Source organism: Nerophis ophidion, linkage group LG07 (assembly GCF_033978795.1).
Source record: "Nerophis ophidion isolate RoL-2023_Sa linkage group LG07, RoL_Noph_v1.0, whole genome shotgun sequence".
NCBI lineage: Eukaryota > Metazoa > Chordata > Actinopteri > Syngnathiformes > Syngnathidae > Nerophis > Nerophis ophidion.
Genome location: NC_084617.1, coordinates 14,081,548 through 14,093,516, shown reverse-complemented (window position 1 = coordinate 14,093,516; position 11,969 = coordinate 14,081,548). Strand labels below are relative to the sequence as shown.

Below are 11,969 nucleotides of genomic sequence, written 5' to 3'. Positions count from 1 at the left end.
AACGTTAAAATATGAAAGAAACTTTCTTTTACATGCCTGTAAATCAGTGTTTCTTAACCATAGGGCCCTGGCCAAAAAAATCAGTTTCTTAGCTGCAGTCCGTATTAGCCGCAATGGTACTCAGTTGTAATACATTTGTTCACCACTTGTGGCAGTAATGACAATAGCAAACAAACAGAAGAAGTCTGGAGTTAAAGTCATAGAGAAGTTTCTATCCACCCATCCATTTTCTACCGCTTGTCCTATTCGGGGTCGCGGGGGGAGGGGGGAGGGGGGGGAGCTGGAGCCTATCCCAGCTGCATTCGGGCGGAAGGCGGGGTACACCCTGGAAAAATTGCCACCTTGTCACAGGGCTAATGCACAGAAATTATGACTGAAATTGGTGAAGAAGTATTTTTTTGCACTTTAATTATATAAAATATATATTATCATTTATTATTAGTTTAGTTGGAACAGTGGTCCCCAACCTTTTTGTAGCTGCGGACTGGTCAACGCTTGATAATTTTTCCTGCGGCCTGGCGGAGGGGCGGGGTTGGGTGGGTGCACTAATTGTAAGTGTATCTTGTGTTTTTTATGTTGTTTTAATTAAAAAAAAAAAAGTTTTATTAAAAAATAATTAAAATTAATAAAAAAATATTCTGCGGCCCGGTACCAATAGAGCCGCGGTCCGGTCCCGGGGGTTGGGGACCACTGAGTTAGAATGCTGAGATAGGCTCCAGCACCCCCCGCGACCCCAAAAAGGGACAAGCGGTAGGAAATGGATGGATGTATTTATTTGAGCAATTTTAATACATGTTCATGAATTCACTCTTTTGCAGTATATTTAATTATTTATTTTAGTATTCAGCCTGACCTAAACCCTAATGTTAATCTTTGTTATTAACACATGATTTCATATCAATTGACAAGGTCTACCATGTTTAAACTGTAAGTAGGTTGGATATAACCATATAATGGGATTAAAGTCAATAGTAAGATTAGTAATTCAGATTTAATCATTGAGTGGGCTCCGGGACCCAGGCCCTTCTGTAGAGCAAAAATTGGGGGTAGCGGGGGGTTTATATTGTAACGTCCCGGAAGAGTTAGTGCTGCAAGGTTTTCTGAGTATTTGTTCTGTTGTGTTTATGTTGTGTTACGGTGCGGATGTTTTCCCGAAATGTGTTTGTCATTCTTGTTTGGTGTGGGTTCACAGTGTGGCGCATATTTGTAACAGTGTTAAAGTTGTTTATACGGCCACCCTCAGTGTGACCTGTATGGCTGTTGACAAAGTATGCCTTGCATTCACTCGTGTGTGTGAAAAGCCGTAGATACCATGTGATTGGGTCGGCACGCAAAGGCAGTGCCTTTAAGGTTTATTGGTGCTCTGTATTTCTCGCTACGTCCTTGTACCACTCAGTTCAACGGCGTTTTAAAAAGGCATAAAATTGACTTTTTGAAATCAATACGGATAATTTCCTATATCACATTTTAAAGCATTTATCATCACTAATTGTTTTGGTCTTCGTCTGAAATCTGGAAAGGATTACTAACAAAAACGGAGTTACCCAGGAACATAATGTTCAATAACTTCAAGCGCTCAAGACAAGTTGCAGCTGCTCCGCTGTGGATTTTTCATTTCCATCAAGCGGAGCTAAAAATCCCAGCAACAATCCATCAAGGTGAAAGACGCGTGACGTTCTCGCTGAGTGGACGCCTTTTTTTTTTTTTTGCATCCTCTGATTCATTGGCAAGCTACTGACTCAGGAGCGGCGTCCATCAAGTTGATGGAGGCGGCAACGTGCGAGCAACGCTGGTGACCAACGCTGGTGTCAGTGTGGCGTTGGCAGGTTGTCTTGGGAAATGATTTGAGTCATGCTGACCAAAAGGCAAGGAGCCTCTGTGATAATGTCGCTACACGCGACGTCTTTGTGGACACTTGTTTGCAAAGTTGAACAATGGGTGACATGTTTTCTGGCCTGGGGAGGAAATAACAAATTGATGGAGGCAAGGCAAATCAACAGATGGACGAAAAAGCAAGTTGACACTGATTACAAGCCGTTCCTGGCAGAACAAGGAGTTTAATGGGGCAACCACACAGAATATATCTATGTCGAAGCACCACTAATGCTACGTGAATATAATCATGCAAGCCAGGTTGTGACTGCTGTTAGAGGCCAGGGAGATCCAGGACAAGGACACACCATGCCACTTGGAATAAATCACTCCTCGGCAGAATGTTAGACACAGTACAATGTCAGCTACACATACTGGTGAAATGCCCACAAACTGAGTAGTTGTAAAACGCTCCATACACTCGCTTTGAGTAATTTAGGTTAGGGATGGGCGAAACGGGCTAAAATCTATATTGCGATACAAAATTTAAACTCAATTTGAATGTGGTGCTAAAGTACATTTATGTAACTTCAAATGGGGCATACTGTAAAGTCATTACATGCCAGCGAGAGACGCCAAGCATTTATTTATTTTAATTGTGATGATCATGGCTTACAGTTTCTGAAAACCTAAAATTTTCTGAGATTTTGAATTTAAGGTTTTCCTAAACTGCAAAATTATATCAGAAGAGGACTTGAAATATCTTGAGTTGCATGTTAAAATTAGAGATGTCTGATAATATCGGACTGCCGATATAATCGGCCGATAAATGTTTAAAACGTAATATCGAAAATTATCGGTATCTGTTTCAAAAAGAAAAATTTATGGATTTTTAAAACGCCCCTGTACGGAGATGTACACGGACATAGGGAGAAGTACACAGCGTCAATAAACCTGAAAAGGCACTGCCTTTGGGTGCCCGCCAAATCACATAATACCTACGGCTTTTCACACACACAAGTGAATGCAAGTCATACTTGGTCAACAGCCATACAGGTCACACTGAGGGTGGCCGTTTAAACAACTCTAACACTGTTACAAATATGCGCCACACTGTGAACCCGCATTAGACAAGAATGACAAACACATTTCGGGAGAACATCCGCACCGTAACACAACAGAACAAATACTCAGAACCCCTTGGAGCACTAACTCTTCCGGGACCCTACAATATAGACATCCCCCCCGGCCCCTCACCTCAACCCCGTTCACCTCAACCTCCTCATGCTCTCTCAGGGAGAGCATGTCCCAAATTCCAAGCTGCTGTTTTGAGGCATGTTAAAAAAAAGAATGCACTTTGTGACTTCAATAATAAATACGGCAGTGCCATGTTGGCATTTTTTTTCCATAACTTGAGTTGATTTATTTTGGAAAACCTTGTGACATTGTTTAATGCATCCAGTGGGTCATCACAACAAAATTAGGCATAATAATGTGTTAATTCCACGACTGTATATATTGATATCGGTTGATATCGGAATCGGTAATTAAGAACTGGACAATATCGGAATATCGGCAAAAAGGCAATTATCAGACATCTCTAGTTATGAACCTATATCGGATATTAGTTTCACCATGTAAATCTAATTGCTGAAAAATAAACAAACATTTGTACCATATTCAAATTTGTTGAGTTTCACTTGTATAATGCAGCCTCCTGGGATAACGATACATATCACAATATATTATTTGGTATGAAAATTACAGTGAAACCATTTCAAAACAAGTTATAAAAGCTCCTAATGTGGCTGCTGACATATGCAAGAACATTGTGTAAGTTCAGGATGTATTATTTTGTCAAAACTATTATTAATTTACTTGTTCATTTACTGTTAAGATTTGGGTATCGATTCAATAGCAAGAACTGGTAGTGACGGGGCGGTATTGGTGAATACCAATGCTGATACTGATACTTCCAATATTTGATCACAATTATAATCAGACATAAACACAGGATGTCGGTATAACAATAAAAATTTGATATTTCAATTATTCCTTACTATTGGCTCAAACTTAAATCCTTTGGTTTTTGCCATTTAAATTCTCCAGTGTCCAGGGACTTACCTCCTGAATTTGTAAACAATAACAGCAAAAGATTTTTGATGATAAAAAAAAAAAAATTATCCATTGAGTGTATCCAATATATAATGATACTATACTTGCTGTCGTTACTTTTGCTGTTTGTATCAAATTACGACCTTTGTTTACATTCAAGAGCTGTTGAAGCTTGTGGGTAGCAGTTAGTATATCTTCCTTTGGTGTGTAGTGTAGTATGTTTACCCATTCCTCAACTTCTAGTGATAATGGTACTTAAAAGGAGCATCGTTTGTTTGTCACCATAGAGGCGAGTATTGCTGACTTAGAAGTGGCTAAGCACTATGGAGGAATGTCAGCCGCTAATGGGAATTATGTCAAATTTGCGAGACACAGCTTGAGTGTCATCAACATGCATTATTACAATATAACAATAGTATTAATAGCTCTATCGTTGGACAAATTTATATCATATATACCCTCGTCCAGGTGAGACGCGACAGCTTTTACAACGAGCGATCGGTTTCCTTGCCACATGCTGGACTGTGCCTTCAATAATCACATGCAGCCCTCAAACTGAGCACGGACAAACATGTCGAACACGGCAGCCACAGACAGATTTAAATCCTAATGACTCAACACCGCACATCAACAGAGATTCAGGCTGAGTGGCGGGCAGGCGGGCCGCTCACTCGCCAGGCAAAGCATCATGGATTTTGTGCCTTTGTGAGTAACGTGTGGATTGGATGGTGAGTGAATAAATTTCCTGGACACAACATTAGGTACACCTGCAATAAAAAAAAGGGCATACAGTGGTACCACGGTTTTTGGTAGTAATGTGTTCCAAACGGTCAGATGAAAACCATATCGTACGCAAATTGGATTTCACCTATAAGAAATAAATGGAGTCAATTAAAACCATAATCATAAATTCATCTGTTTAGTCCCAATGAAACATTTCACAGAATATGTCAACCCAAAAGAGGAAAGAGCGTACTTAAAGGGGACCTAAGACTTCTTCGTGGTCTCGATAATATGTATCAAATAGTCTTTGTTGTAAATTTGCTACACAGTCACTTTTATAACCCATCTTTTGAGTCTGTCTGCAATATGTTCAATTGTGGAGGAGCTCCCAGATTGTTTTCCCCCCACCCAGTCACAACATTAGGTACAACTGCACATTCTCTTAGTGCATCTCTATCCTAATTCAAAAGCGCACTAAAAGAACACCTCCAGGCAACTTCAACCTTAGATTAACACCCTCCCCCCAACACATCCCACCTACCCGGAATGTAAATAATCAAATGTATATACCGTATTTCCTTGAATTGCCGCAGGGCATATAGTATGCGCCTGCCTTGAATTACTGCCAGGTCAAAATCGCTTCCCAAAATAATTAGCGCATGCTTAGTAATACCGCCTGGTCAAACTTGTGACGTCACGAGTGACACTTCACCTGTCATCATTTTCAAAATGGAGGAGGCTGATTTCAATACCGGTAATTTAAAATCGCTTAAAGGGAAGAAGATTAAGAGCTATTCAGTAGGATTTAAGGTCCAAGCTTACATCACACTCAAAAATTTTACTGCATACCTTTGGTAAGTGCCGGAGTGAGAAGAGGTTTTAAAATAATTAGCGCATGCTTACTTTTACCGCATGCCTTTGGCAAGCGCAGGCGTGAGAAGAGATTTTAAATGAATTAGCGCCCCGGCGGCAATTCAAGGAAATACGGTACTTGTTCTTATGCTTTCTGAGCTCATCACATTCACTGCTTGCTGTAAATATCCTATGAATCTACACTGTTTCAATATCCATTTCTCAGATGATATAATTGTTGATGACTGAAGTGCTGAGATCAACCAAACCTAACCCCCCACCACCCCAACCCCCTCCACATCCCACCCCCCAGATTGTAAATAATTCAATATACATAATCTAATGATTAACTTGTGTGATGACTGTATTATGCTGATAGTATATATTTGTACCATGAATTAATTAACGTGGATCCCGACTTAAACAAGTTGAAAAACTTAATCGGGTGTTACCATTTAGTGGTCAATTATACGGTTATATGTACTGTACTGTGCAATCTACCAAAAAAAGTTTCAATCAATCAAAAAACTCAGATCTATTCTGTGATCAGTCAGTGCATGTCTCACATGATTATGCACATGCAATGATTAGATAAAAATACATAATTATTTTTGTATTTTCTCACGGCCTTAAGCAGACGTAGAGGTTCATATTCCCCTCTGGCTGAAAACTCGACTAAATGTCTAAACAATCAGAATCAGAAATACTTTATTAATCCCTTGGGGGAAGTGTAGGTGTTATTGTTGCTCTTCATGTATACAGTAAGTGCTTCCACCTTGCTCTGATGTCACAACATAGACAGACTGCAAAACGTCATCAACAAAGGCATCCAAAACTGAGTGCAAGCTCACACCAAAATGAACCTTATGATTTGACACTTGGCATTGTTTAACACGAGTATCCAACATTGTAAAAATATTTATAAGTCAGTAATAGAGATGTATCAATATGAAAATGTTAGATCACTGTTATCGTGACCAAAATTATCACGGTCAACATTATCGCGGTATCGGTGAATGTGCACAATTAGTACATACACGCACACTGAAATCTTTTCACCAAGTTATTAAAAATGTTTTAAAAATACATAATATAAAATAAATTATAAAATAGACGGACACACGGCTCGAAAACCTAATATTTTTCATGTTTTGTGTTTCTTACGCATCAGTGATAGTGTTTTAATTTTAGTATTTCATGTTTTAACAGCTAAGCTTTTGTTTTAAATATTGGTTTGTACTTTAAAATGTTCTCAAATGAGAAGTGCATAACCAATAAAATCTGTTATTGTTTACAGCCGATATGGGCAACTACATCAACAATATGTTTTGCCTGAGAAGCTGGACAGGACAAAAAAAAGAAAAAGAAAACATGTCATTCAACAAAATTCGCTAACCCGTACCTGCCAGTGGTGGAAGACAGACAGAGCGAAAGCCTGCCCCTGCGTGTGAGTGCGAAGGTCGGTCTCGAAGCCGAAGGAGTCGATGGCCGGGATGAAAGCCTTGATGGTGTACAGGGGAGAGCCTGGGATCGGCGCGTCCTGAGTGACGTGGCCCCTGTGAGATGGCGGAACGTTTGATAAGCAAAAGACAGATCAGAGAGGATGATGTTCCAATGAATCAGAACAGAGACGGACCTTCGCCGAGCCAGCACCGTGTAGACAGCGGACACACAATCAGCCGGAGCCTGAACCTCCACAAAGTAGTAAGGCTCCATCAACCTCGGAGTGGCCTACAACACAAAAATTCACATGATTGGCTTTATTTTAGGTAACCATGTGTCTCATGCATGCACAGGTGAACCATGATGGGCACGCAGTCAAAACGAGACAAGGAGACAGAGCCAAAGAGGAACGTCAACACGCCACAATTAAAGAGACCGATGGTCAGCAAAAATGCAAAGTGCAATCAAGGTAATGGAACATTAAAGAAAGCCAGTCTTAATAGCAGACGGGAGAGGAGTGGGTGGGGTCTATGAGCTCACCATGAGAAAGGCAGAGTACACCACCCTCCTGGCAGTCGGGATAACCTGGCCCCCTCCTCGGTGCAGCGGCTCCTGGGCGATGACTGCATCCAGGATCTTGAACTTGACGTTCCTGATGGCTGATGGCAGGACAGGAAGATTTAGGAGGAGGAAAGAAGGAGACAGTCTTCTACACACTCAAGCATGAGGTGCAAAGTAGTTAAGCTGGGCAAATATTAGCGGTCTCACATCAATACTTCCAGAAATACAGTACATACTGTAGTTTTGACGGTGCAAATTTTGACAGTGTTTGGTCCTCCTCTTCTAATTTCCTTATTTAATTGTGGATTGCAACCACTTGAGCTAACCCCATCCCCTTTTCGCTCTGTAGCCAAGATTGAAGGTGGCTTGACTTAAACTCTGCAGGTTCATCTTTTGGGATGTGTTTAGTGCAACGTTTGAGTATTAACTGCACAATGCATGTTCCTTGTTGGTTTCAGTGTGCAAATATGCACTCAAAAAGCTAATTGTAGGTATGAAAGTGTGTGAATTGACACACAGACACTGCCAATTAAAATTGTTTTCAATCAGGTAAATCACTTTTGAAATATGGTCAATTTACATTTTCATCGTTATTTGTGGCTAGGGGTGGGTACTGTTCACATTTCTTCCATACCGGTACTCAGCGGTACCAATTTTCGGTGCTTTTGTGTGTTCACTTGGTAATAAATTGTTGTTTGTACGTAAAAACTTTTCAATTTTTGGGGTCGAACACTGAACTGATAACGGTGCTATGATTTTGTTATACTTCTCAGTCTCAAGAGTTCAAAATAATTAGTTTTTTTGCTTCGTTACACCCATGTGAGTCGTTTTCTGTCTAGTGTTTGATTTCATAAGTGTAATGAAACTGTAAGTGGTGTTATCGTCATTTAAGGGATCAAACAATGTTTACATCTCTATGTGGGTTTTATTTGCTTGGAAATGTGGTCAAATGGCTTTTTGCATGCTAAAGATTTCCGACCCTTGGTGTAACCTTAATTTTGAGCGCTTTCTCTAAGGCATGCTCACTTTGTTGGTGTAGGAAATTACATTAACACCTGTTTGCTCGCCGAGTGCTTGAGCCGATGGCAAGTCTGCAACCGGACGAGACATTACAGGCAACATAAGATATTGGAATATGCTATCGTTTGATTTGACCTGAATCGGTACTAGCGGAATTTGATGGGGACCCAGCAAGCTAGCCCAGCCGCAGCGTCGTCGGTGCGCGTCACAAGAACTACAGCCAGCCATCGCGTCATTCAGCCAGAAACGTACTAAACACGGAAAATTATCCCTAAAAATATTGAGTTGTGTTGTGTTTCAGTTTGTTCAACCTACCCGTGATTTTAACTGGACAATCAAGCATTTAACTTTGGTACACACACATAAATATACATACATGTGGGGCGGTATAGCTCGGTTGGTACAGTGGCCGTGCCAACAACTTGAGGGTTGCAGGTTCGATCCCCGCTTCCCCCATCCTAGTTACTGCTGTTGTGTCCTTGGGCAAGACACTTTACCCATCTGCTCCCAGTGCCACCCACACTGGTTTAAATGTAATTTAGATATTGGGTTTCACTATGTAAAGCGTTTTGAGTCACTAGAAAAAAGCGCTATATAAATATAATTCACTTCACTTCACATACATACATACAGCTCGTTGTCAACACTGACCTTTCCAGCCTGTCACTCAAATACGTTAACTCTGCAATATTGTTACCTGTCTGTTACTCAAGGTAAACACTGGATAATATTTCATGAAAATAGTGTTGTTGTTTGTAGTACAGGCTATTTGTATGTATTATATGTCTTGCCTCACACTTAAGTTAAACGCGTGGCGTTTTAGGAAGACCAAGTACATATTAAATAGATTTCAACTACTTTCAATGGGCGGGTGTACTATGAGATACGAGTTTTTTGAGAATGCAATGTTGAGGTACTGCTTTAGTAGTAAATTAACAGCAAAGTTGCAAATTTTATACCCATGCATATTTGTGGCTACTGGGGAGTAATTGGCAGCTCCTAAGTCATACTGTCCTTATACCATCACAAATCATCACAGAATGTCTGTGCATATCTTTGTCTTTTTTTTCTAAAGCACAAATGATAAAAGATGCTTTGCTGTTAGCATTAGTTCTCAGAGCCAGACAACTGTCTTTTTCGTTGGCAACAGTTTACAGACTCCTTCCGCCTATAGTACTTGCTGAAACTGTAGCAAAGTGTGCAACGGGCAGAAGGATGAGCCTTACGTTCGTCACACAGAGGCCCTTCCCTGGTGCCCCACTGGAAACCCTGAACAATGCTGTCCTTGACCGAGCCCAGCAGCGCCTTGTCCACCTGCCGTGCACAAAAAAACAAAGTTTAATCATTTAACCTTAGACTCATCTGCCTGATCACAGCGCTGTTTAAAATTGAGAGAAATGTTATTCTTATATCCATAAATACTGCATGTGGTTAAATTTCATGAAGATAGTTTTGCAAACTGTGTATTTGTATATTCTTCATATTTACTTGACATATTACACTGATATGCTTTGTCATTCATGACACAAATATAAATGTTTTCAGGCATATATTGACCTTCGTTGGATACGTTTTGGATTTTTTTTGTAAAAAATGTAGCTTGTATCCTTTAATATTTATATGGAAAAAAATTAGACACCCCACAGCTGTAAGTATAGTGGAACCTACAATTACGAACCCTCTTTGTATGAACCTTTCAATTGACAAACCACAGATCGAATAAAAATGTACTTTGGTGTATTAACCTTGTGTCAGTGCACCAAAGTTTCATGAATCTACGGTGCTCATTCACTCAACACAGCAGTGCTGTGTTTAGTTCGATGCCACTTCGTACGAGTTTTAAGGTTTTTTTCAAAACTTTTTCTAGTTACGCTTGCTCAATATGAGTCCAAAAACAAGAAGTGTGTGGTTCGAAACTTTCAGTATCCACACCATTGTCGACACTGCCTCGCTCCCCGCCCTTTCCGCTACATGCCAAGAAAATCAACCAACAAGTAATATTTATCCATTTCTTTGTAATCATTGTAGCAAGCTGTCAAAGTTAACATGTTTTGTGATTTCAAACTGAGTGCACCACAGGACTAGAGACGGTTTTTGTGTGTGTAAACAGGGCGGCTGCATAGGAGATCATTTCAGCTAGTTGGCTTTGTTATTAAATAGAAAGATGGTCCATCATCCCCTTGTTATGTTTCTTTGATATACAGTATTGTATTGAACTTTATACTAAGGCTGGGCGATATTGGCTTTTATTAATATCGCAATATTTTTATGCCATATCGCGATACACGATATATATCTCGATATTTCTCCTTAGCCATGAATGAACACTTGATGCATATAATCACAGCAGTATGATGTTTATTTGTGTCTACATTAAAACATTATTCTTCATACTGCATTAATATATGCTCATTTTAAACTTTCATGCAGAGAGGGAAATCACAACTAAGTAAATTGATCAAAACTGTATTTATTAAATACTCTTCTTTCTCTCGCGGGTGACTTTTTAAATGAAAGAACAAATTAGTAGTGCTGCTACCTTTTGTAGTAACACTTCTGCTGCATACTTTGCACATTGCTCATGTCTGCTGAATAATTTCCTGCTTGAAGCCAAACCACCGCCAGATGATGGATCCCCTGCTGTTTTTTTGGGGCATTTATTGTTCTTCCTCGATTTGTGATCCGTTTCGCACCTACTCTCTCTTCTAATGTTGCTTCGCTTGCACCACCTGCCTCAGCTAACGTTAGCCATGCTGCTACCTCTCTGCTCGGCGATAGCGTATGACGTATATAAGAAGGCGGGCTTGTTTTACGTCTCCGTGAGAAGGAGAGACGAGAAGGAGTGAGAAACGCCTGCACTGTAATGCCCGCAGCGAAAAGCAACTGCGTGAGAATGTATACTCAAATATTACGAGATAGTCATTTTCTATATCGCACAGAGACAAACATGCGATATATCGTTTATATCGATATATCGCCCAGCCCTACTTTATACTGTGTTAAAAGTGTACAAACCTTCACTAAAATATGGGCTTTTGTCGAGGCTGGAACCCATTATTCCTATTCACTTTGCTTCAATATTCAAAAACATTTATGTACTAACCAACCCTGTTCAAGAACCTGTTAAGTTTGTAAATCGAGTTTCCATTGTATTCTCCTACGTTTGATAAGGTTGGAAGTAAAATCATCTAGCGTGAGGTAGCTGACCTCAGAGGGCAGCGTGTCGTCCACGAGAATGTTGGGTCCCGTCGTGTCGGGTCCGAAGGCCCAGATGGACCTGGCAGCCAGCAGATCCCAGTCATACTTTGTCTGGAAAAACTCCCCCAGCTTCTTCCTAAGGGTGAAGAGAGAGAGAGAGAGAGAGAGAGAGAGAGAGAGAGAGAGGGGAAGCTGTTAGAAAAGGTGCTTTGTGTGAAGTGTCAGCTGGAACATAAAGGAGATTG

The 11,969-nt window shown here is 40.4% G+C and overlaps 1 protein-coding gene across 1 annotated transcript in view; it reads right to left on the bottom strand.

The window, feature by feature from the left end:
- The window catches only part of eftud2 (elongation factor Tu GTP binding domain containing 2), a 29,135-nt gene that overhangs the window by 531 nt on the left and 16,635 nt on the right, over positions 1 to 11,969 (bottom strand). The window contains exons 22-26 of the mRNA XM_061905390.1: positions 11,734 to 11,860; positions 9,753 to 9,840; positions 7,486 to 7,604; positions 7,139 to 7,233; positions 6,905 to 7,058 (exon numbers count right to left, since the gene is read on the bottom strand). Of these exons, the coding sequence (XP_061761374.1) occupies positions 6,905 to 7,058; positions 7,139 to 7,233; positions 7,486 to 7,604; positions 9,753 to 9,840; positions 11,734 to 11,860 (583 nt within the window). The remainder of the gene's footprint in view (positions 1 to 6,904; positions 7,059 to 7,138; positions 7,234 to 7,485; positions 7,605 to 9,752; positions 9,841 to 11,733; positions 11,861 to 11,969) is intronic.